A 26,629-nucleotide genomic window follows, 5' to 3' on the forward strand; every position below is an offset into this window, starting at 1 on the left:
TCACAATACCTGCGATTGATGAGGCGGAGGGGCCAATCAGCGGCGGGAGGCGGCCGTGCGCGCCCCTCGTTGGCGGGGCCGGGGGGAGTTACGCGGGGAAGGGGGAGCCGCCGCCGACCAATGAGCGCCCACGTCCGCCCGCACGTCGCTCCGCCCCCGGCTCCCATTCATCAAGGGGGGGGACGGTGTCGTCTTTTCAATTCATTTATCTGCAGGAATGATTGCCGCTATCAGTCTCGCGTTCACCGCCCGGCTGAGGAGGTGAAAGTTTCTCCCCAGGAAGATAAACCGCAAAAGACAATATTGTGCATGATTTGCGCCTTTTTTTGCAAAGCGGGAAAAAAAAAAAAAAGGCCCCCCAAAAAAAAAAAATCGGGGAGAGTGTGGGGAAGCTCGAAGAGGAGAGAGAAACAAGCTCTCGGCCACTTTGCAACATTCCTATAGCCAAAAAAATCACTGAAGGAAGTTTCTTTTTTGTTTTGTTTTTTTGCTGCCCGTGTTGATCTCTCTCCGTTATTGTTATTTGCAGCCAGTTTATTTTTGAGCCCACCCAACCCCCCCTCCCCACTTAAACCTCCCTGAAAAGTCAAAGCAGAGAGACAGTGAATATTTTTGGGGCACGTTTTTATTATTATTATTTGCAACTGCGAAGATCTCTTTCCCCCCTTCCGCACCAGCCTCTTTTTTTTTTTTTTTTCTCTTCTTCCCCCTTTTTTTTTTCTTCCCCCTGCGCTGATGCCGAAGGGGGTGTTTTTGATGTGGTTGCTTTGGTGGTGATCGTCGCTGACTTTCCAAAGAGGGTGTTTTCGCCGCTGCTGCTGCTGCTGCTGCTGCTGCTGCTGCTGCTTCTCTCCGCGTTGTGTGTGTGCGCGCGTGCTTTTTTTTTGGTTGCTGCATCGACGCTGGGAAGATGCTTCTGGATGCTGGACCGCAGTATCCCGCCATAGGAGTCACTACCTTCGGATCCTCTCGCCACCACTCCACGGCCGATGTCACGGACAGAGAAGTGGGGCTGGGGATCAACCCCTTCGCCGACGGCATGGGCGCCTTCAAAATCAACCCCAGCACCCACGAGCTGGCCTCGGCCGGCCAGACCGCCTTCACCTCGCAGGCGCCCGGCTACGCGGCGGCGGCCCTGGGGCACCACCACCACCCGACCCATGTCAGCTCCTACTCCAGCGCCGCCTTCAACTCCACCCGGGACTTTCTGTTCCGCAATCGCGGCTTCGGGGAGGCGGCGGCCGCCAGCGCCCAGCACAGCCTCTTCGCCTCCGCCGCCGGCAGCTTCGCCGGACCCCACGGACACACCGATGCCGCGGGACATATACTCTTCCCGGGGCTGCACGAACAAGCCACCAGCCACGCTTCGCCCAACGTGGTGAACGGGCAGATGCGCCTGGGCTTCTCCGGAGACATGTACGGCAGACCCGACCAGTACGGCCAGGTCACCAGCCCCCGCTCCGAGCACTACGCCTCGACCCAGCTGCACGGCTACGGCCACATGAACATGAACATGGCAGCCCACCACGGGGCAGGGGCCTTCTTTCGTTACATGCGGCAGCCCATCAAACAGGAACTCATCTGTAAGTGGATTGAGCCCGAGCAATTGTCAAACCCCAAAAAGTCCTGCAACAAAACTTTCAGCACGATGCACGAGCTGGTGACTCATGTCACGGTGGAGCACGTTGGAGGACCCGAGCAGTCCAATCACATATGTTTCTGGGAAGAGTGTCCGAGAGAAGGGAAACCTTTCAAGGCCAAATACAAACTTGTAAATCACATCAGAGTCCACACAGGTGAAAAACCTTTCCCCTGCCCTTTCCCAGGCTGTGGCAAAGTGTTTGCCAGATCAGAGAATCTCAAAATACACAAAAGAACTCATACAGGTACGGTAACCTTCTCCGTGGCTTTTCTCTCTGCGAGTGGAAGCGCCGAGCGCCGGGGCCGGAGCGGGGCGCGGGGCCGGGCCGGGGGGCCGGGGGGGCCGGGGCGCTGCTCGGCCGGGGGTCGGGCTGGGGGGCTATGGGCCAGGGCCACTCGAGGCGGGCTCGGAGCTCCGTTGCAAAACGAGCTCGGTCGCAGCCACGCCAGCAGCGGCAACAAAAAGAAAATTATCCCTGCCGAGGCAGAGGGGGAGAAAGGCAGGGTTTGCTGCTGAGGTTGTTCGGGCGGGTTGGGGGGGGAGAACGGCAGCAACCTGTCCTGTTTAAATTTATAGGTTTTAATTAATTGTTGTTCGGTCGGCAGTTTTGACCGTGGCACGATGAGAAATTGTGCTAAATATTGCAGGCAGCTCATCCGTCTCCCCTCTGCAATTCAGGGCTTGGTAAATATTTAATTCCGAGGAGCGATTTTAAATAAACCGAGCCCGGCGCGGCAGTGTGTTATTGTTGTGCGGAGGGCGGGCGCCGGGATCCCTGAGAACTTTTCCCCATCGCGGGAGGTGGAAAGGCAGCAGCCCTGGCTGGGAGAGCTCTCCCCCCGCTCCCGCTCCCACCCCCGAGCGCCGAACGCCAGCGCCGCTTTCCCGAGCGCTTTTGCAGAGGGTTTGCGGGGCTGCCCTCGCATTGTATTCCCCGGCCGGATAATTTTCAATATTGCAAGAAAATACGAGGGAGGGGGCTGGGGTGGGTGGGAGCGTAAAATAGCACGAGAATGAGCTATAAAAACGGAAACTAGACACCGAGGATCGTGTGTAAATACCACCACGCCTGCTCTCTCGCTTGGAGCGTTGCGAGGAGGGAGAGGTGCCCAGGGCTGGGGCTGCAAATGAAACTCGCCCTTCCAAAGGAAAAAAAAAAAAAAAAAAAGTTCCTTAGCTCCCCCCCCTTCCGAGATGGGCGCTGAGCAGGGGTCGGAGGTGCGGAAAGGACAGAGAAGAGAAGCAAGGTTTTGGGATTCAAGCTTCGTTGAAGTTAGAAAGTTGCAAGTGTTTGAAATGGAGCCCCGGGCTTCCGTCCGGCAGTGCGGTGGGGACAATGAGCGATCCAGCCGGCCCTGCTTAATCAGATCCGTTTTTCCCCCCCTGCAATAGGTGAAAAACCATTTAAGTGTGAATTCGAGGGCTGTGACAGGCGCTTTGCAAACAGCAGCGACCGCAAAAAGCACATGCATGTGCACACTTCCGACAAGCCCTATCTCTGCAAAATGTGTGACAAGTCCTACACGCACCCCAGCTCCCTCAGAAAGCACATGAAGGTAAATGGAGGGCGCCTGATGTGCGGGGCTCGGACGCCGCCTCGGGCCTGGCCGGGGGAGAGGGCTGCGGGGACGGCGGGCCGGAGCTCCCGGGCCGTGGGGCGGCGGCGCGGCGCTGCCCGCGGGCGGAGCGCGGAGCGCGGCCCGGGGCCCGGGGCCGGCCGGTTGCGGGGCTCCGCGCTGCTGCGGCCCGGCCCCGGCCCCAGAGTCCGCCCCGGGCCCGCCGGGCCGCGCCGCCCCCCGCCCGGCCGCGCTCGGCCCCGGCCCCTCGGGCAGGGCCTTTTGTCGGTGCGTTTTATCGGGGGCGCGGGTGGGGGGGAGCAGTGCGAGGAGGCAGCCGGTGGGCCCTGCCGGGCCTTCCCCGCCGGGCAGGGGCCGGGGCCGGGGCCGGGCCCGGGGGTGCGGCCCCGGGGCCGGGGCCGGCGGGGAGCCCCGCGGGGATGCCCGAGCCCGGGGCTCGGCGCTGGGTCCCGGTGTCTGGCGCATCCCCAGCCGAAGGCGACCGCCGCAAGGCCTCCGTCCTCCGCCGCTCTCTATTTCTGCACGGGTTTTCTCTTGCAGGTCCATGAATCGTCCTCGCAGGGGTCCCAGCCTTCTCCCGCCGCCAGCTCAGGCTACGAGTCCTCCACCCCTCCAACCATCGTGTCTCCATCCACAGAAAACCAGACCGCCAGCTCCTTATCCCCTTCCTCCTCCGCAGTCCACCACACGTCCAGCCACAGCACGCTTACATCAAATTTTAACGAATGGTACGTCTAAAACGCTAAAACAAAACAACAAAAAACACAAACCGAAACAAAACAAAAAAGCCCCAAGCGAGCAAACAAATACCCTATTTAAAGACTCCAAAAATAATGAACACTTTGAAATCAGAATTTGAAAGAGCAAACAAAAATAAAATGCTGCCAGTAGACCCAGGACTGAGTAAAATGAAGACTTTATTTTTTTAAATTGTTTCTTTTCTGCCTTTCTTTTTTTTTTCTCTTTTATTACTCTTTTTTTTTTTTTTCCTTTTTCTTTCCTTCCTTTTTTTTTTTCTCCCCCCCCTTTTTTTTTTTTCACTGTTCTGCTCTGCTCTGTTCCAAGGCTTGGTAGGCGAAGGGGTGAGTAGAATGCATAAGAAGACAAGGTTACCAGGGCAAATGCCAACTGTGTAGGGCTTTACTGGAAACCACTGATTAGAGATCTCCAACTGCATGTCTGCTCGGGCAGCGGCCTTCCCCCCGTCCCCTCTTGTAAATACAGAATTATTAGCTTCAAAAACAAAACAACAAAAAAATGTACTGTTTGATTTTGTAAATAGTTATATCGCAAGTTGAATAAGGGGATATGTGGAATTGTGGTCTTTGCATATATGTGGGGGGAGGGGCGGGCGGGCGGGAGCGGCGGCGGGGGGGCGGAGGTGGTGGGGGGGCAGAGGGAAGAGGTAGAAATTCAACTATTTGTACTGAATGGCAAGAATGTTCTAGTAAATGTGTACCAAAATGTGAATTACTTTGTATTATTACAGTCTAAACGTCGATCTAACAGAATATTATTGGTATTAATGTGCTTTTTTGTATAAAGTGCAACATTTCGTCCCAAAGTCCAGTCTAAGTAGTGCAGTAAAATGTTGTTACACGTCCTGTCAAGAAATTCGTATAGTGAAAGCCTGGATCTGCGTGTCAAACTGTTACATTTGTTTATGTAAAGTGATATTAAAAAAAAAAAAAAGATATAAACTATATCTGTCCGTTGCTTTTGGCAAATACAAGAACATAATGTATATAAATCCTAATTTCCATATTTATCCGCATGTAAAGGTCCGGTTATACATGTTACAAGATATTCAATATTTATGGCTAGAAGAATTGGTATGTAAAATTTAGTTTACAGAACTGTTTGGTAACATTTCGTACCTTATTAAAGATTCTTAAATCCCACGAATTGTGGTAGGAATTCTTATTCACTAAGTCAACCTGCTGCAACTCCAACTAGCTTTAGGATATTAGAATAAAACTGTCCCAGTTTTTCACTGCTTTCCATTATGTCATCACTAAAGCAGCGAAGGTGATATAAATGTGATAAATGAAAGGATCCCTGCTGGCATTACTATAGTGTGTAATTAGTATTTATATCAAAATTTATGAAACAAATTTTCGGCCGCAGTATAATTTAAATGACCTTTGCAGACATAGAATAACAACCATAAAAATAACAGAAATAGATTGCATATGCTACATAAATATTAATGTGGGGAATTGTTACACGAGAAGTGCTGCACTCCACTCCAACACTGCCCATGAATCTGCATAGACTGGGTCCCTAAATTAAATTAATTCGGATAACATATATTAGGAGATTTAAAACAGAGGAGATTTTGGTTGCTATTTTAATTTAAGGCATTTATGACCATAACTAATTCTCAGGCAGTGGATTCATGACTTTCCTTGGGCCTTTTACTCCAAGAAGCACGGCACTGTTTCACTAAGGCCGTTGTTGTTGTTGTTGTTGTTGGGTATATTTTTTGGTTTAGTTTTTGGGTTTTTTCTTTTTATTTTTTTTTCCTTCCTTCTTTTTCCCCCCCTGATATTCCTTAAAACGTGACGTTAATTTAAATCAATTACTTCTTATGTTATGTTATTATTATTACTATAATTTTGCCAGTGCTAATAGCTTTCTAAAAAAATAAATCTAGGGGATAAGAATTATTTTATGTAATTTGATTATCTTTCTATCTCTTTTATTTATTTCTCATTTACTTAAGAAATTCGTTCCATTGGCTGGCGTTGATACAGTAAATTTGTAAATGAGAAGACAATATAAAAAATCTAAATTACTTGTGCTTAATGACTGTAGCAGAACGCCTTTTCTCTAAATCAGATTGTCTTCCTTGCAGTTTAGTTTGATAGATTTGCAAGCTGTACTGCTTCCACTAACTTAGCTACGGTTGTTGGAACTGTTGGGCTTTGTTCCTGGTTGTAGCTTGCATGATCGCCCCATTAAGCAGACAACATATCAACAGACAACACAAATCATGAGGTTGGCTAAAGCTGCGAGGGCTTGTGATATGTCATAGAGTGAATTGCACAAACTGACCTTCCAGTAGACCAAGATGACACTTTAACAGCTTCTTTAAAGAAATATTATGTGTACAGCGAGTCAATAGCCACATTAACCGCTCGGGAGGGGGGGGGTGCGGGGGGAAGCCGCTCCCTGCCCATACCCACGCGGGCACTCCGTGGCTGGGGCTGTAACCCACCCGGAGCACAGCCCGCCTCTCTCACAACAAACCCCCGCGAGTATTTTTCTTTGTCCGTAACATTTGGGGGATCTCCCTCGGAGATTTTTCACCGCCCCAAAGCATTCCCCCCCCCCTCCAAAAAAAAAAAAAAGTTTGCCTTGCTGAGATGAAGCCCCACTCCTGCCAGCTCGGCATGGCCGTCTGCTCCCTGCAGCACCCGTGGGAAGGCTTCGCTTTAACTTTACTTTCTACAAAATGTTGTTATTATGAGGCTAATACCAGTTCCAATGAAAAGAGCGCCACCTTGCCGGGTTTAGAGAGAGAGAGAGAAGAAGTTGGAGCCCGGTGGGACCTAGGCAGAAAGTGTTGGGACTTGAGGAAATGTAACCCACCGGGCAAGAGAGCCAGGGGAAAAAAATGTTTCATGCGCCGAAAATGCTACTTTCCGCCAACCTCGCAGGTTAACTGTCCCGCCGGCTTGACCAGGCAGAGGTTTTAAAAAAATAATCTGAGCGTAGCTAAAGAAAATTAAAATCGTAGAGATAACCTGAGCCATCCCAGTGTAAAATAACTCCGGAGAAACGTGGTGGGGGTGATACATTTTAAAGATGCGTATTGCAAGTTTCTTTGAACTTGTGTAAAGTCCCTAGTGGTCGCTTAGCACAGGTCTGTTACTTGTGTGTGTTGGAGCACTTGGTTAATGAGTATGCTTTTAAACTTTTGGTCGGAGGTTGGTTTGAGCAGAAAGAATTATTTTAGTGGTGGTGTTGCTGCTGCTGCTGTTGGTTTTTTATCTGGGGTGGAGGGGAACGGTGCAATGCTGGTTGATCGCCGTCCCGTATATGTCCTGAATTAGCGACGATCACTGGGGCTGGAATTGCTAATGCTGAATTCGAGTCCACGCCATGCTTGTGCTGTTCGCTTGGCTCTGGAGAGGGGAGCAGTGGTTTGAAATCCCCGGCTGCGAGAGGGGTATTTTTGCAGGCAGAGAGGTCCTGAGGCGTCTGCCGGCCGTTCCTGCGCTGTTGCAGCCGCTGCAGACCACTTCCCCCCAGCCAGGCGCCCTGTGCGGATTTGCTCACGAAGGCTTGCGGGGAGAAGCACGAACCCCAGCTCTCCAGCCTCGGCGGGGGCCGGGGTTTTCTTTCTCATGTCTGGCTCTCGAGGTGCTGTCGGGGTACTTTTCCCGCGTGGGTTATCAGGTTTCCAAGTAGGCGGGGGCTGTCTGCGCGGGGTCGCGCCGAGCCCACGGCAGGCCGTGCCGGCAGCCCCCGCGCCGCTCCGCGCTGCCTGTTTCGCGGCAGCCAAAACGCTGGGGCCCGACGTCCGCCGTCCGCAGGCTCCCGCGCCCGCGGAGGCTCCCGCCGCCGAGGGGGAGCGTGTGGGGATTCCCACGGCAGTGCTCGCGGGAGGGTGCAGGAGGCTGTTTGGGGAGGTGTGGGGGGCTGTGTGTGCTGTCCCCTCTGGGGCGATGTGCCCGCGGGGCGCACACAGGAACCCCTGGCCGTGCTTGTGCTGCTTGCAGGCAGAAAGTTAAACGCAAAACAATAATCGGGCGCTTCCATTTTCCCCCCGAAAGACTCGCCTTTCAGGTCGCTTTAATGGTTTGTGAGTGATCCCTTGAATTTTTTAAAAGGCGAGTCCGGCATTCGTAAGTCAAAGTTAGCTTCTTTAAAGCAGACCCTGTTTGAAATGGGGACACACGCTCCGCGCTGGCCTCGACTGCTTATCGCCCTCATTTTAGCCGTAAGAAAGCGGCAGTCCCTGCACTGATGCACGTAACATCGGGACTTATATTTACTGCTTTTCTGGCCACGCTGGTAAACGGCTCCCACGTTGTAAGTTTTCCCACGTCCAGAGCGCTTGCTCCTTTCGGAGCAACTTTTAAACGGAGCGAGCGGCGAGCCCGGCGGCGGGCCGGTGCCGGCGGGCGCGCAGGGACAGCCCCGGAGCGCGGCCGGGTCGGCGGGAGCCCCGGCGCGGCCGGCGCAGAGCCGGAGCCCCGCTGCAAAGCCCACTTCCAGCAGGCAGGACGGGGAAAGAGATCCCCCCTGGAAGAGGCTGCTGACACGGGGCAGGGTATTTCAAGTGACCTGGTGCTGAAAGAGCCGGTGTGCGTTTTACCGCTAGAGCTCAGAGGGAAAAGAATTTGTGAGCGGTGCCCCGGTGAAGAAGGAGGCTCTGCGTTCACCGGGCACGTCATGCATCACCCTTATAGAATGCACATCTGCGTATGCCCACATACGCACCCCGTTCACACTCGCACCACGTCTGCGTACCCCCACACGGGTGTGCCTGCCCGTGTCCGCGGGTGGGAAGCGCCCGCCGCGACCGCGCACACGTGCGCGCTGTGCACCTCGAAATACGGGATAGAGCCCCGCGGCGCAGCGCGGCGTTTCCGCGGGAAATCGGCGCGTTCTCCTCAAAACGTGGCGATCCTCTCTCGGGCGGGGGTTTGCTGCCGGGGAGAGGCCGGGGAGCGCCGGGAGGCCCGGCCGGGGCCCGGCGCGGCCGCGCAGCCCGGCCCGCGGAGCGGCTCCGCCGCGCCCGTCCTTCGCGCCTGGCCGCGGGCCGCCGCCGCAGGCGCGGGGGATGGGGTGGTGGGGAGGTGCGGGGTCCGTTGGGTGGGTATAATCCACAGGACACGCGAGCACCGCTGCAGATGCACACGCGCTCGCCGGAGTCCCCGTTCGCGTTACCGGTTTTATGACAAACACACATACGTGTCCGTCTGTACGTGTATGTAAAGAAAGGGTGGTGTTTCTAGAAAGCCACATATTCGCGTGTTTGCACAGAGGTGTATTTTTGAAGGCTCGCGTAACCTCTGTTATTTAATGCAGACGCCTACGTACAATGGATGGCGTTTGTGACAAAATGGGTGTATTTTCCAAATTCACCCGGAGAGATTAGTAACTGAGATTCCTATTTTCAGCTAGGCGCGGGACGGATTTCTTCAACTCGCTGAACGTACTAAGGTGGGTTCCGCTTCAGCGCCAAGAGGCTGTGTTTTAGGGTGCCTCGCATATTACAAGTGGCCAAGGTTTTTATTTTACATCCAATTACTTTTTTCACTGCTAGACCCTGTGGGTCAGATTTGGTTCATCTTCGATAACAAGAAACACGATCCTGTGAAGCGAAGGGGCTATTTTTATCATGCAGCTGGAAGCTGTCATCAATTCGTAACATTTATTTCGGCTTTAGAACGATAGTATAAAATAGCATGAAGTTTCCAGATGACGCCCGCACTGCAGACAGGATTTTTCAAGTGCAATAAATCAAATTAATTACCTTTTAGATACATACGATCATACTATCTCTCTATGAAACTGCTATTAAAAAAACGCTCCGTGCGTGCATCTGTGGCGGTGCATGTGTTTACATCCCGGACCCGAACACAGCACTAGCTGTCGGGGGGTAGCTGCAGCGAGGCAGAGCACGCGACCGCTCAAGCCCACGTCCACACCTGCCCGTCGGCGAGACGCGGGCAAGGCTGCGCTCAGCCCAAACCGGAAAGCCGCGTACCGGCACGGGTCGGGACTTTCAGACTCGCAAAACCCCGCGCAGAACCCGGCCGAAGGCTGAAGCGAAAACAAGGGAGGGAAGCCCCGCACCGGCACGTCCCCGCCCCCCGCGGGGTCCGTGTCGTGTGCTCGGTATTGCCTCTCCGGGGGAGGCCGGGGGCCGCGGGTAGGTGCGGAGCTGCCCGCCTGGGGACGGTTCCTAGAAATCGCGGCCGTGCGCGGGGGCGGTGTGCCTGCGCGCGCCCGCCGCCCACCCCGGCGGCAGCCCCGGCGGCGCATGCGCGCCCGCGGCCCGGCTCCACGTGCTGTTGAATATTTATGACCCTCGCCGCCTCCCCGCCGCCCGCGGAAGGTAACCGCGCCCGCCTCCGCGCCCGCGCAGGGGAGCGCCGCCGCCGCCGCCGCACGTGCTGCCCGCCCGCCCCGCGCCCGCCGCACCCCGGCCCTGCCCGGCCCGGCCCGTCCGGGGCCGCTCCCGCCGCGCCGGCCCCCTGCGCGCCTCGGTGCGCCCGGGAAGGCGCTTTCCCCGGCATGTTGGGCGAACGCGACCTCCTTAATTTAACGGGTCCTTTAGCAAATCGCCGGCTGCCTCCACGCAGCGATTCTCGGCTCCGACGTCCGCCAGCCGAGGGGCTTTTCGCGGGCTCGTGTGCCAAAACGCAACTGGCGCGGTCGCCAGAAAAGTACAGTCTCGGGGGAAGGGAGAAAGGTTCCTGTAATGGATTCCTTTCTGCCTCGCTCCTCTTAGTAAAATCGCATTAGACTCTATGGCCCATCATACTTTCTTGCTGACATATCGACATCGCGTGAGAGACCCGAGGAACAAACGCACGGTCGGGGCGTTTATTCCGTTTGTAGGCTGCAGGGTTTTTTTAAACAAATAGTAATAATTCCCAGCACTCATTGTTCAGCGGCACAAAGTGATTTTAAAGCCTTTTGTACGGTGGCAAAATGACATCCCGTGTTATCAGAAACGTGCTTCTCAATCCTGCTAATGAGGTGGGTTTTTCTTTCCCTCCGGAGCCCGGTAGGGAGTGGGCAGGACGGAGGCAGGAGCCCTCGGACCCCGCGCGGGGCTCCCGGCCACACCTGGGCGCGTTGCCCCGGCGCGGGCCCGGCCGCGGCCGCGCAGCCCGGCCCGGCCCCTCCGAAGTTCCCGGAAGGGCCCTTCCGGCTGGAGCGAGGCTGGCTGGAAATCGCCCAGCCACAATTGCCTCTCCGCAGCCCCTCTCCCCTTCTCCCCCTCCGCCGCAGCCCACCCCCCTCCATCGCCTCCTCTCTCCTCCTCGCCCGGCGCTACAGATGAACGCGCGCCCATCGGTGTGTGCGCAGGGGCTGGGTTGTGAAAGCCTCTGCGACCAACACCTGGAGTGCCTGTGCCCCCCTCCCCGCCCGGCTGAGGCTCCCTGCGCGCCCCAGCCAACTACAAGAGGCGACAATAAAGCCGATGTCCATCATGTCGCCTGTTCATTTCAGAAAGGGCAGATCCTGACCTCAGTTTCCCAAGTGGAAGCTTGTTTCGGGCTCGCGCTGTGGGCACCATTTACTCCAACCTTTACACAGACGTGTATGAACGCATGTTTCCCCCCCGCCCCCTTCCAGCCAGGCTTTTTTCCTTCTTCCATTTCCCCCCTTAGCCGAAGGGGAAGCTCCCCGGTATTTGCGGGGGGTGCGGAGGCCGTTCGGGGGGACAGTGGCACCCGGGCACACACCTGAGCCGCATGCCCCCGCCTCCGCATGGGAACCCGCTCGCCTCATTTAACTCCCAGGAAAACTGTTGATCTCCTCCAAGTGTGAGGCTGAACCTTTGCGTTTAGTGCTCATGGCTGCGTCGCTTCCTCCCTCCCCCCAAGCCTTTTTTTTTCCCGGGTTCGTCCCTATTGTGTATCTCCAGAGACCCCCAGGTCCCCCCGGCGGGCTGGGGCAGGCGCGGGGTCTGCGCCGGGACGGGACCGCGGGGCGGCTGCTGGGGGGGCAGGGGAGGGGGACGTGCCCTCGCTTTTTAGCCAGCTGGACCAGGATGGGCTCTATTATTATTCCTATTATTGTTGTTAATATTATTGTTATATTCGATTTAAAATTATCCCTTCTTAACTTGCAAAGCGGCTGTAAATTTACCTTAAACCTGATTTCTTTCCTAGCCAATGGTGTCAGGGGCCGGCTAGCCTGTCCCTCCGGAGCATTAACCCTTGTCGCTAGCTGGAGTGAGTGAGAAGCTGAGGTTTGGCCCTGAGGAGCTGTGTGTGTAGATCTGGCACAGCTTTGCTCCCTTAACTCCTGGATCTTTGTTTTGGTGGCGACCAGGGAGAGCAGGGAGCGCTGTGCTCGCATTTCCCTCTGGCTTTTACACACACACACACGCACACACACAAATCCCCCTTTCCAACTTTCTGCCTTTTGCGCTTCCCTTCCAGTTTTTTTTACTTCTCAGACCTACTGGCAGCATTTGCCGAGATCTAGATCCCCGCCGTGGTAAGTGATGCTTTTCTCCATTGCAAAACTCGCTCAGCTCTCGGCTCGCTGTCCCAGGGATGGGTGTAGAAGTTGTATTTGTTTGGAACAGAATTGCCCAACCCCAGTGGTTTCACGTCAAGCAGCACAGAGTAAAACTATTGTCGTGTATTAACTCTGAATGGGAGCAAACAGACCAAATAATCATTGCTGGCTCAGACAGTAGCATGGCACTAATGTCATTCTTTTTAAGTTTGCAAAGCAACTTTTTTTTTTTTTTTTTTTTTGGTTGTTATGGGGAGAGCGAGCCTGTGTTTTGGGTCTGATCTTTATATTTACATTACACACCAGACCATAACAAACTATACAAAGAATGCAGCTGCCATATGTGCTTTGTGAACATACAATTATGATTGGGGGGTTCATGCATTCAGCCTAAGTGTTGCAGACACACTGATACCACTCCGCAAGGTTCGTGCAATACCTGAAAACTCACTCCATGTTTGGGGGGAGGGGTTGGAGAGACGTTGCATTTTCAAAAACCTCTCTATTTAAAAAAAAAATCAACTACAGTAAATGCCTCCTGGACATTTATTTTTAATGTACAGTCTGCAGCTCTGACTGGATCAAATTCACGATTATTCAGATGAGGTGGAATTTGAATAACTTGCTGGTTTCTCTCCCCCGCCCTCCCCCATCACCCTCCCCCTCCTTTTTTTTTTTTTTTGTTTTAAAAATTACGAAAATGAAGAGAACCGCTGAGTCCGGCTGACCTTTGGCTGACATAATTTAGCAGGAGACAGTTCGCAAATGAGGACTGGATAAATTAGACACTCGAGTTAGTTCTCCGGGTGAAGAGATACTCAGCGCCCGGCTCCCACCGAAAGGAGCCGGGGCAGGGGCTACCCCGCGGCCCGGGAGCCCTCCGGGCGGCGGCGGGAGGACGGTCCCGGCGGAGGGGCGCGGGGAGCCGCCGGGCACCGCCAAGTTCAGGGCACGTCCCCTTTGCCGAAAGCCGCCCCGCGCGCCGCCGAGAAACGAGCCGATAACGGCATGCTAATGATTCCCCTCCCGCGGGTCCCCGCTCCGCAGCCGCGCAGAGGCCGCGGGCGCGCACGAGCGGCGGGGCCGGGCCCGGCGGCTCCAGCTCCGCGCTGCCGCCGCGCCGCTCCGCGCCGGCGGGCTCTGCCCGGCCGCGCCGCTGCCCTCGGGGCCGGCCCGGCCGCGGGGAGACGGGGACGCTCCGCGGCCTCCCCGCCGGCGCGGTGATCGATCTGCGGCGGGGCTGGGCTCGGCGGGCGGCAGCGAGGGTGCGGAGCCGGCCGCCGGCCCCGGGGACGCGGTGCCAGGGTGCCGGCAAGCACGGCCCCCCGCCCTGCCTTATTAGCTTGCCAGAGTTTATCTCGTTAAGTTGTGCAGGACGTTACTCGCATGACAAGGCACGGGCAAACTCTGGGGAGGGCTTGATCCCCAGAATTTGCTGTCACAAGAACCAACAACAAACAGGAAAAAAAAAGACAGAGGAAGAAAAAAAAGAGGAGGAAACCGCGGTTCGGGTTGTAACCGATCATTTGTTGAGCATCTGCGGACACTGCTGCTCTGCTCAGGCAGGCTTGCCAGGGGACTGCTGTTTTAGAGACAACGGAGCGTTTCCCGGGCGCAGGCTAATGTCCTTTTTCCCCGCTGGAAGAGGTGAGAGAGAGCCGCTCCCTCCCCGCGGCGGGGCCGGCGGGGGAAGGGGCTCGGCGGAGGGGCCGATCCTGAGCTCCTTAGGCAAAACTTCCCGCTGAAGCAGGACCGCGTTCCCAGCCGACAGCAATTTCCCCCTCTCTAATGAGTCGCCTCTGCTAATAAATGATGCCTCTGCTCAGGTTCCTCAGCGGTCTGCAGCTGAGTCCGAGAGAATTTGATCCTTTATTTGAAGATGTGTTTTAATAAAACTGCGGTCACGTTGGCATTTTATTAGGAGGTTATTGTTTCCCAAATTAATACTTAATCTATGAAAAATGTCTATCCTACCAAACTAGATTCACCTCCATGCACTCCTTTCTTCATTTACATGCATTTTACAACTAAGAACCTAGCTCTACATTTCCCTGAATCATCAGACCATTAATTTGCTGGGGAGCTAGCTGTTTCACCCAGATGGATATCATTCTGAATAAACTCAGAAGAAATGCAAAAACATATGCTTTTCTGTCATTTTCTCCCTCCCCCCCGCTTTTTTTTTCTTTCCTCAGTCGGTCTGTGTTGAGCAATGCCTTCAGAAACTTCATTATCTAAAAGGCAGACCTAGAGGGCAGGGGCTTTGGGAATAGTTGCCTTTTATTCAGAAACTTTCTAAACTTAGAGCAGGGTTGAACATGTCCTCAAATCCGCACCTTCCAGGAGGAAATGAATGATGTGCCAGACACTTCACTTCTAGGCAAAAAATATAAACCAAATGCTGTATGGTTCGGAATTCTTTCTCAGGCCCATTTTCTGTGCACATTTTACAGTCAGAATGTAAAATGGTCACCTCAGAAGTTGATAAAACCCCTACGCAGATGTTACTGTGTATCTCTTTCTCCATTTTATTTCGAGCAGATTTTGCTAACAGTTCATAGCAAAAAAAGGGACAGCCACCCCGACAGGATACCTTTGCAGGTTGCAGGCCAAGCAAGCTCAAACAGCTCACGTGTTAGAAATAAACTTGGACTAGGTGTAATATTTCTGAAAGAAGAACATTTTTTTTTCTGCAAATAGGTATTATTTTGCACTTAAAATTTCACCTTTCTTTGACTTTCTTGAATGGTGAAAATTTACACCCACGTCAGCATGAAGCATTGCAATGGAGGGTGGTCGCAGTAGATTTTAGGTTTTAAGGTATTTTACATAAAAAAAAAAATCCTAACAGAGCAAGCGTAGTTTCTGCTTGATAACTGAAAGAACTATCATCTAGGAAACACCCCAAAAATATTAATCTGCTAGATAATGTGAGTGCTGAATAGAAATGTATTTCTACCAGCTCTGCAACACAAATCAAGAAACATTGTAAATATCATATGATTGATAAATCAAGAATTTGTAAATGCAATGCCAGCATCACAGCACTCAAGACATTTTTTTCCTATTTATAAATATACATGTTTAATTATTCAAGTCTGGGTTTTCCTTGTCTTAACTTGATGCTTTATTGAAAGCTTTTGAACCCTTAGACTTTTGATTACTGGCATGTTCGGTTTAGGAAGTGGGGTTATAATACAGGCAGCTACATACCTAACACAAGTGTCTGCGTTTACATCAAAATCATTATCTTTCACGCAGCTGAGTGAAGCAGGTTATTTGCTTACGGTAATTTTCGTGTCAGTCATATTTTTTGATCTGTTTAGATTTAGTTATTTATTTTTATTTACCATTACTGCTTGCAGCAGGACTTTCACTGAGGTGAATATCCCCAGTGCAAGCATTTAGAGTTGTCTGGCTAGTTTGTTTCAAATACTTGGGATATTTTTTAAAAACTAAAATAAAAATATTTTTTTAATGCTGGATTAGTTTTCTGCTGTGATATTTGTAGGAGTTGTTTAGTCTGTATGTTTGATCAATATACAATGTGGTTCGTGCTTCCACAAACATTTTTAATCATATAGCAAATTGTTGAATGTTCCTATAAGGAGCAATGGACAAAGGCTACCAGGAAGTGGAACTACATTAAACTGGCGAAACCCATGAGGGCTGAAACAGGGGACTGAACCAAACCACACTGAAATCAATGGGAGACTCCTGTTGAGTTGGAACAGGCTTCAGGCACAGTATAAATGACTCTACAGGTACAGCACTTTTCATCTCTTTCCGGTTTTGCTTTGGTTTACAGCACATTATTTACAGGTAACATTCTTGAGCTAGATTAAAATTTATTGATTTGTATCTGACATAAAAAGATCTGTGTTTGGATGTAAGCGCCGATAGGAAGGCTGGACTGGTATGGCAGAGCTGATTCACCTTATCTGAGCAACGATTGCTTTTAGGGTATTTCTTAAACTACTGTTCTTTTAGATAAAGGTGTATTTTTCTATGAATGCAGCAACTATCTAAAAGATTTGGTCAGGTCCTTTCCGGTAAACCATTTTTTTCAGTGACATGACTAAAAGTTGAAAATTGACCGGATTACCAAACTGATGTTCTTCTTTGCCAAGAAGTAACAGCAATGAGGACCCCCCCCTCCCCCCCTTAGCACTGTTCTACAAATATCACTTAACAATTAATTCCCTGCTAATACTGAAACTTGACTGTGAAAATGCTGTTTTCTGCTAGGAGAATTCAGATGGAGTAAACACTGCTACAGCAAATGGAGTGTTTCTGTTGGGATATGCTATAAATGGGTTTTAGTCTGTTCCCACTGGAGCCATAAGTTTAAGATCAGATCCTGCTTAATATCATATTTCTCCTTCTCATGATACTTAGTGACTGTAGCAAAAAGCACAGCTATTAAAAAAACCCCACCTCTTAAAAATATATGGACTTGCTTACCTAGAAAATCTCAGTATCGCTGGAATTTTTAATTTTCTCTCTTCATTTGCAAAGGACTTAGAGACTCCTTTACAAACTTAGCTTCATATTTAGATACTCTCTCCTTTTAAGTTCTATTGTGTACTGAAGAATAGCACATTTAATTAAAAAGTCCTAACAACATAAAATTGTGCAGTGTTGTCAGTAGTTGCAGAGAAAGGGCCAAATTCTTCCTTTCTTAATCTGGCAAAATTCCCATTGACATCAGTGCCATGTTCTTTACGAAGCTGGGACATGTATTTTAAGACCCCCCCAATTACAAGGAAATCGTTTTACTCTTGCTGCAGTGTTTGTCTGCTGGCTGACAGTAGCAATCAGAAAGCTGCGTGCTCCTAGTTTTTCTGGTCATAAATTAGGAAACGTTAAGATGAAATCCTAAATGTTTCAAAAAGCTGTAAACAACTTACTTCTGATATGAAAGCTATGCAAGAACGATCTGGCCGTCCTCTTCCAAGCAGGACTGAGTTAAAGTATAGGAAAAGTTCTGAAGCCTTTTAACTTTTCCCCAGCCAAAGCTGTCATTAGTTAAAATATTATTTTTACCTGTAGAAGTACGATGAAAGGGCTTTACAATCCGGATCTGTTTATACTCTGTAGGTCTAGTAAAGAAACAAAATTTCCCCTCTGACATGCCCAAATAAACAATGAGCCTATTTCAAGTTCCGCTCAATAAGTGTGTTAAATGCATAAAGTATTTTGAGTAAATGCCATGCAGCTGTTTGGTAGCTTGCAATTACTGCGGTATTGTGTCTGCCTGCGTTTTGTGTACTGCTATAAATCCTGCAAGTGGACACTGCTATTTCTGACATATCGTGTCGGATTTTCTGTAAGTCTATAGGTTTTGTTCCAAGTAGATGAAAATAATGAAACTTTATAAATATTAGATAGTCTTGCTCCAGTGTGTGGTGCTGTAAATCTCTGGAGATTTACAAAGAGACAGTGACAACATGAATGCAATTACACATGATACTATTTTATGAGCTGATTCTATAAAGCAGCATCTCAGCTCTGCACTGACAATAATTTTTCACGGCAACTTTCGAATGTCCCATGGAACCTTTTAATAGATTAATTATTTGCTCATCCCAAAAGAAATTTGCACGTGGCTGGAATTAAACAAAAGGCCCACCACTGCTTCAGGAGGAGTTTTGCCTGAGAAGGAACTCAGGATAGAACCAGTTATTTCAGGGCTCAGATTAAAATGCTGAAACATAGTGCTATCTGCCAGGAGGCTCTGCTCTGGCTGTGCACCGCAACCGTACGTGCCCTGCAAAGCCTTTGTACTGCCCTCTGGTCTGTAGAGGTTCTAGGCTGGTGAAGGAGAAATATTTCTTCTCTGAACCTTAGTTCAACAGGTGACTTTGAAATGACCTATGAATTCTTCCACTTTTGTCGAGCTGAGATCAATAGCTAGCATGGTTCTAGGAAAATACACATAGGTATTTTCTCAAGGCATGCTAATTTAAAAAATAAGACCTGGAAAAACACTTGTAGTGTTAGAGGATTCAAAGAGTTCTCAGAAAAAAACAACTTTGGAATTGTTATAGCAGCTGTTATAATCTATTATGTAAATCATCAGGGAATTAAAACAAAATATTTTGTAAGATAGTTTTTGTCAAATAATAAATATGCTATCATTTAGACTTAATGTTTTTCCAGAGGTGTTATTGTTATCTGATGAAAGTGAAACCTTAGACTACTCCTTATTTTGGCTGATGAGGATTTAATATTTATTTATAGCCGTGCCAATGATAATACCCATATATCTGTTCAAGAGAACATATGTTTCTCAAAATTGGGTGTTGGAACTTATGCTGTTGATCCATACTGAGTTATATTTGTCTTCTAGGTGTCACCTAGATATTCTCACCAAATTTAATCAGAGATACTAAAAGACAAAATATGTGAATCCCCCCCCCAAAAAAGCTGCAAGTGTCTTTGGTCAGATTATTATCTACTTTAATGTTCATTTATATCACCATAAGACTCTCTGCAGAAACTCGGGCATTACTCTTCGTTGCCTGAGTGTTGTAAACTGGCTTTTACAAAAATGAGAATCAGGCCCTTTAATTCATTTTTGCCCTTCTATACAGGGTATTGGTCGCTGCTAGTGCAACATGTCAGTTCATCAGCCTGTTGACTAAAGTACAGTATGATTTCACTAATGACTGGGATGCATACTGCAGATTACCACATTTTGCAAATTAGTGAGTAATCAAACAAACACCATAAAAATCAAGGATACTGCATAATGAAATATACTTTATTCATTTATTTTTACAACCATGTATTAGTTTTAATTATTTGTGTTAATAATTCATTGGGTGCTAGCACATGGAGCTATGGAATATGTTTTTTTAAAAAATTATGTTTTAGTAACCAAAGCCCCCGTTGTAGCACTCTGATATTCAATCCTTTGTGAGAAGATGGGTGAGCTCTTCTTTCTTGAGTGCGGGACCTCGTTTCAGAGATAATCCCTAAGAAAGTCCTAGAGTCTCGGGGCCAGCCTGATCCACCCTGGTGGAGATGCTGGGGAGGAGTGGCTGTCACCTTGGGAAGGTCACCGCAGCTGGGCTGGCTGCTTGCCTGTGTTGGCTTCCAAAGAGCTGATGAAGAGAGGGAAACTCATCCTGGGCAAGTTAGAGCAGGAGCCTGACTTGGGTGCTCTTGGCCACTCACTGGAGGAAATCTCTGCCTCCTGCTCCTTCAGTCCCCTCCTTCCTCCTCCTGTCCATAGAGCAAGCCTAGAGCATGAATAACACCAAAGTGCATCTTTTACCCATCTGGTTTCTGGTGTAATGCCTAGTAATGAATCAGGGAGTGAAAGCTTCTCTACTAGGCGGCTGTTGCCTGCAAGGAGGGCAGCGTTCACTGCCTAATGTATCCCTGGGTTCCCCTCCGAGACGTCCACTTCCAGCACCAGTTACTGCCTGCTGCCCAGCTGGGCAGAAATCATTCATTTAATGTCTGTGGGATGAAATTCTATCTCTCCTGAGCTCAGTTTGGACCTTTGACATGGAGGAGAACATCCCCTCAGGGTCTTCATTTCTTGCCATTCCTTTAAGAAATGTACTGGTTTTTAAAAGTGTCAAGGTAAATATTGTGTGTATGTGTAAAACCTATATGCAATGTGGATGTTCTTTTTTTTTTCTCACTGTACATTTGCTTTTCTCTTCCATATGCTAGCTTGTCATCTGGCAGTTCCATAAACTTTCAGTTGTTAAAACAATTTCTCTTTTTTCCTTATATTTTAAGTTTGATCCATGAATGGCCTGTCAAGAGTTTTATATTATTGCAAGCTGAAATTTGGATGGTAGCAGCGACAGGCCACTAACCATAATTGTGTTGCTGTTACCACTGTAACAAATTTGTGTCATTTAGCTATTTTGAAGCTTGGGAAGTGCATAAAGGCAAATGCAGTACTGATGAATATTTATTACACTGCTGTGGGATCTTAGGTTTAACCATGTTTGCATCAATTCTGCAAAACTGTCCTTAAAATTTAGCAGAGTGGATTATATCTGAAAATGGGAGACAACAGTGAAAAATCTTACTGGAAAAAATATTTATGAGTGTGGAAGATACTCATTTATGTCATTTTAATAGTAACAGTGTTAGGGATAGTCTTCTTGCAAAGACCGGAGTAGGAGACAGACGCTTGGTCTGACCTTAAGTCAGTGCACCAGTGTTTGACAAGATGCTAAGCACCATGTGAGGTACACAGATTTTCCTCATTTGACAGTATTCAACTGATTGCAGGTTTATGCCCCAAATATCTGTGTTTCTTGGTGACCTTATTAAAGAAAGGAAAGTTTTAGCCCCCGCATAGTCTCAGCGGGAGCAAGCCTGCTCCTGTGTCGCACCGTCAGGGCAAATGAAGGCTGTGTCCTTCACTGCTTATGAAGCTGGTGGGGTATTATTAACCTACTTGAAACATGATTTTAATGTGTATAAAACATGCTAACAATTTCAATTTATTGGCAGGTTATTGAATTTTTTCATGATTTTTTTTTTCAGATAGAGTTGAATATAGGCAATAGAAAATTGATAGGCATGAGTCATAACTCCTTTACATGATGATTGTCTTTTTGAAATAGTCTAGAAACTAATAGTCTAATAGTGAAACAGTCTAATCTAGAAACTAATTTTTTTTTAGTCATGTTGATAATATAGTGTGCATTGGAAACTTGAGATAATGAATTATATTTTAGATAATTATATTCTTCTTAGAGGCATAGTAGCCAGAATTTATCACATATGGAGGACCTGTGGGAGAATGGATCTTTATTTTTTTTATTTTCAGGTTAGTGAGAACTGCAGTTACCTAACAACCAGCAAGTCACTACTAATGGCTGAGTATGAAACATAAAGAAATTGTGAACCGTTGCAATAAAAAGAGCACTCTCTTAATGTGCTGAGTCTGTCCATCAGGGCAGCTGGGGACAAACTGGTCTGGTCAGACTTAACCCTTTGGCATCAATGCACTTATGTCAAGAATGGCTAAAGTTGAAGGTTTTGGAGGTTTAAGTGGGGGCTAAATAGAGCCCCGATCATCTCATGACTCCTGCAAACAAATAGCTGACTTTCCCCAATTCAAACCTAGCTAATGGTTATGCTTTTTTCCTTGGCCGGTGACTGCGCGTGAAATATGACTATTTCTAAATAAGAAAACCTCAGACGTTTACATGAGAACATCTCTCAAGGTCATAAAGTCTGTGTACTGAAGACAAAAGGATATTAATTTGGCCATAATTTGTGTGAGGGATTTCAACAAGGCAGTGGAATGCATATTTTTAAGTTTTTTTTTTCTCTCTAGTAATTTAATTTCTCAGGAAATGCTGCCATTAATATTTTATTTTGAGCACTGGGGCGCAAATGGTATTACCCATGTTTCTCTTTACTCCTGACAGTACACGCAACACCAAACACTTGTTCCGGGAGCATATTTGTCCCCTGGTAAACACAAAGTCTTTTTTTTACCTTTCTCTCTTTTTTTTTTTTCCCTCCCCAGTCCCTCACTTATAAAAAGCACCAATGTTTAGAAAGGCTGGAAAAATAACGAGATGGGGGGACATATGAAAAACTGTGATTTTTCCAAGTGAAATTAGAAACAAGGTCTCTTTAACATGGAAATTTCATTTCTCTACAATTTGAGGATTCATTTCTGCAACTGTCACATATGTAAAATTTCCAGTGAAGTCAAAGAGGCCTTTGAATACAAAGAAACAGCACAATCAAGCTCTGAATATATATATATTCCATATGCCTTTCTCTCTCTCCCAGTGATGTACATGTTATAGTAATTTCCTCCAGATAAAACTGTCATCATTTTAATTTTTACAGTCCTTAAACTGTTTAAAAAAATAAAATTAATAAAAACAATTTCTGAGAAGAACAACTTATCTTTGTGAGAGCATTTAATTAGCATCTCCATTTTTTATTTTAAACCGAAATGTGAAATATTGCATTGTCAGGACATCCTTGAATGATATCCTAGATGTATTGTTTGTTTGGAATGGCTTGAAATCACACAACTTTACTGAATTATAACCAGATAAATATATCTAAGCCTGAGGGCAGGAAGTCCTGGCAGCTGAGACGTGGGGAACATGCAGTTTGTCCATACCAGATTCTTCTGTTCCCTTTTACTAATAAATCCATTAGAAAGCTTTGTTTTCACTCTCTGCATGATAAATAAAGTCTCTGTCTATGGTACCATGTTAGTGCTTGGTACTGATGCTTGTAACTCCACCTATTCTCATGGAGAGATGAGACCTCTGTGAACCAAACCTCATCAGGTCAGGTTTTGTTTGGGTTGGTGCCTATTCTGAAGCAGGGAAAATATCGCATATCACAAGTATTATGGGACTGATGAATCACACCTCGGCTTCATAGGGTCATCTGCAACAGTTATTTGAGCTGCCAGACCACCCACCTCAATTTTTGATTTTCCAGAGTGTCTAGTTTTATTTTCTATTTACCCATTTGAAAATCTTTTTTTTCCCCCCACCACATCTCCCTTGTATAAATCAGTTGAGAGGAGACTGTAAAAAGTCAGGGTAGCACCCTCTGCATGTTCATACAACTCTGTTCGGTTGAACCCTTTGGTAAACAATCTTTCTTGCATGACAGAGCATGTGCTGTGTGGCAGACATTTTTATGAGGTAGCCTAGGACAGGGCTAATCACATCATCGTGTCTCAGGTTTTGACCTTATCACTGCTGTGCACTGAGCCTAAAAATTGGACACTGGCAACCACATCGCAGGAAAATAGATGGGAAATGACATTTTAGTTAAAAAGAATAAGTGGATTTTATTTTATTGAAACATGAGGTCATATGACTTTTATTTATTGTTCTTGTATGAGTGTAATTAAATAGCTGCCATGTTGCCATGTCAAGCGATAAAAAAAAACCAGCGATTTCACTTGCCAGGACCCAATTCATGGTTCTGCAGCTGTTTTACATTCAGGTCTTTTAATGAAGCCAGTGGAAACTCTACCTGGAAAGCAATGAGAGAATAATATTCTTATGTGAAACATCATTTATAACATCTGTAATAAAGCAGGCTAAATCATACCTCTGCCATTTAAAATCATAAATAGTATGTTAGCTTTTAAAAGCAGCATTTGTCCTTTTGAAATCTTTTGATGTCAGGCTGCTTTAAGAAAAGCCTAAGCAGACCTCCTCTGTACAGTGGTTTGATTAAGAAAAAAATCATTACAAAGTCTTCAATACATATATAGTGAAAAGCAGTATATAAATGTGAGCCTAGTAATTTATTATCGGTATCAGAAATGGAAGAATTTGTTGATACAACCATCATTGCTTCCAAAGGAAGAAATAACATAAGTTATTCTTATTCGATTACCTGCATATATATATATTTTTATATATATGTATATGTATATGCACGCATGCAGATTGGTGACATAATCTTTAACAACCTGTGTTTAAGAAGATAATTTTTCACTGATGCACCAAACCTCTTATTTCATAGATATATTGGCACCTTTTACAGTGATAGCCCGACTGTACAAAATGAGAGACAAACTCTGACAGTACTAGTAAGGTTCTTTCTTAACACAAAGTAGAAATAGTTCCTAAACATTCAGAAACAACAACGTGTATTACTGCAAATTGAAAAATAACAGCTACTTGCAAAATGCCAGGCTGCAGAGAGGGATGTGGTTTGGAGGGCAAATTGGCCGCAGCTTTCAGTGTAAAAACATTTAAACCCAACATAATGCCAGGCAGCCAAATCTGATCCATATGTGTGTGACCTGCAGCGCCCTGGGAAACCTGCAAACTGCGGCCAGTGCTCAGGCAGCTCTTCCTGGGGTGCTTATGGTGAAATGTTGAGGCAGGACCTAGAAAAGAAAGAAACTCACGTTCAGGAGAAATGGCTGCACCGTAGCGTGTTTCCTGATTAAACTCTGACTCCAATGAAAAATTCTCAGCCCTTTCGTCCCCTTGTATTGTTTTCACACCACTCACCTCTGTCACGGAGCTCCCCACAGCCCAGGCAGCTGGCACCCACCATGCCCTTCCACCGGGTCCCTGCTTCAGCCCTGGGGCAGGCTGCTCCCCAGGGCTGCCCAGGTGTGTTCTGCCCATCCCTGGTCCAGCAGCTGCCTGGAGACCCACTGCTGAGAGGGGGCTTGTGAGGGGATAAAGCTCTGGATAAAGACGGAGGCTGTTTCTGGTTGGGAGAAATGAGCGGACAAGGCTTCCCCCAGCACCTGCCAATCAATCAAATTGAATACGCAGGCCAGTGGCCAGCCCTGGAAGCCCTCGGCCGTCATTTACACTAACACAGTTATCTTTCCCCGATGTTGTTTGAGAGAAGCAGGTCCCAGATGTTACCTGCTTAATAATTATCCCATTTCCCAAGGACAAAGCTCCCCGCAGCTCCTGCACTGAGGGCCGGGCGGACACCTATGGCAGCTTCTCGGAGCTGCGCTTTGCCACCGGCAGCTGACAGAGCACCTTGAAATGGCTGCGCCTCGTGTCCCCACCTCCAGGAAGGACAATTGTATTAAGGGGTGATTTTATTTTTTTCCAGTTTTTTATTAGATGAAATAGGAGAGCCACAGTGCTCTAAAACAAATATAAACATAATTTTGCTGCCATTCCTTTTTGTTGTGTTGATGCCACCTGTCATAAAGCAGAGATAAATGATTTGGTTTGAATTTGTATCCCACGATATATATGAAGGTTCCAGACGTTTGGGACAGAGCCTGCTATGTATGATGCACGGGGCAGAGGATCGCTCATCAGGGTGATTAGTTGCAATGATACAAGGGTGCACATAACAACGTGGGGGCAATACTAATGTTTCCTCTTAGCTTTCAGTTTATTGTGTCCAATGTAACAAAGGGATTGATGATCTCTAGAGCCTAATTCTCATCTCACATAGTTGACATGGATATTAAACACACTGTAATTGATGTCTCCTGGTATAACAGAGTAAGTGGACTCAGATTCATTCTGAATTGGACAAGCTTATCCACGATTTCCAGATGTTGACAATGCAATTGGTCCCTATGTGGAAAGAAAGAGAGGTGTTTCTTCAAGCCCATATTCAACTTCCATGCTCCAATCCTTCTTTGTTTTAACTTTGCCCACATGCTGGTATGTCATGGTGATAACTGGGCATTTTGGTTTTTGAGTCATATGTAGAATCTGGACCCAACTCATTGACATATGGATGAATAAGGTGCTGGAAAAAGAGGGTGAATACCTCCATTACAAGTGTTGTAAATAATTGGTCTTAAATAAAAATATATGGAGAAAACAAAAAAACTGCTATTAAATACACCTTTGCTGTCTGCAGTAGAACACAAGACAGATTTACAACATTAATTATTTCCACCAGCTTTGAGCCTGAAATATGAATATGTCAGGTATTTAAATACTAATTTACTTAAAAAAATCCCTACTTTATTAAATATCATTATGCATATTGGAAAGTTAAAAGTCAAAGCTATATAGCTGCTGAGGTAAAATTCACATTTATTGTCCACTGAATGTGATGGAAATTGAATTTGTCAGGAAGCTGATTGATATCTAGAAGTGTTTTGTTTTCAGTGACTGGCACTGCCGAGTTACAACCATCTATCATCTAACAGGTAATTAGTCAGATTTCTCATCATGAGCCTTCAATCCTGCTGTTTTATTATTGAAATACCACAAACCAGTAGGCATCTGAATGCAGATAAAGTTCTCTGTCATGGTCTTAAGGACAAAGACAACATTTTGCAACTCAGCTGTAGTAAGTTTGAATAAAAGTCACTGAAATGTGAGGCATGATGTTAATATATACGGGAAAAAGAGATCCTGGAAAACATCAGTGTCGACTTTTTTCTGCAAAACAACATTTAACATTAAAATCTTTAGTCTTGCAATCTACATGTAGAGAAATATCTCCCTGTACAGAAGGAGGCTGGCTGAGGCAGAAGACTGTTGGGGCCTTAGGAGGGTAAGGTGGAAATCAGGGTCTATCTCTCAGAAGCGGCATGCCTCTGTCCCTCCTTGTTGGTGGCAGACCTCAGCTCCTCCCATGCAGGAGCCCCACGTTCTTCCTGGTGGTTCCCAGAGAAGCCTGTTCTGCTCCTGCATGCATCCGTGGTAGCTCTCAGTTGTCTCCAAAGAAAGCAAGGCACAACTCAGTGTGCTTGTCCCCATTC

At 47.7% G+C, this 26,629-nt stretch overlaps 1 protein-coding gene across 1 annotated transcript; it reads left to right on the forward strand.

Moving 5' to 3' along the window:
- The first annotated feature begins 910 nt into the window (after positions 1–910).
- On the forward strand, positions 911–3,957 carry LOC140654354 (zinc finger protein ZIC 1). The gene is made up of 3 exons (XM_072867568.1): positions 911–1,886; positions 3,035–3,198; positions 3,760–3,957. Exons 1-3 carry the CDS (start codon positions 911–913, stop codon positions 3,955–3,957), a joined length of 1,338 nt encoding a protein of 445 aa, XP_072723669.1.
- The last annotated feature ends 22,672 nt before the right edge of the window (positions 3,958–26,629 follow it).

This window comes from Ciconia boyciana, chromosome 7, assembly GCF_034638445.1.
Source record: "Ciconia boyciana chromosome 7, ASM3463844v1, whole genome shotgun sequence".
Taxonomy (NCBI): Eukaryota; Metazoa; Chordata; class Aves; order Ciconiiformes; family Ciconiidae; genus Ciconia; species Ciconia boyciana.

Coding starts and splice junctions, on each gene's coding strand:
- LOC140654354 (XM_072867568.1), top strand. CDS start 911: ATGCTTCTGGATGCTGGACCGCAGTATCCCGCCATAGGAGTCACTACC. Junction 1,887..3,034: donor ACACAAAAGAACTCATACAG/GTACGGTAACCT, acceptor CCCCTGCAATAG/GTGAAAAACCATTTAAGTGT. Junction 3,199..3,759: donor CCCTCAGAAAGCACATGAAG/GTAAATGGAGGG, acceptor TTTCTCTTGCAG/GTCCATGAATCGTCCTCGCA.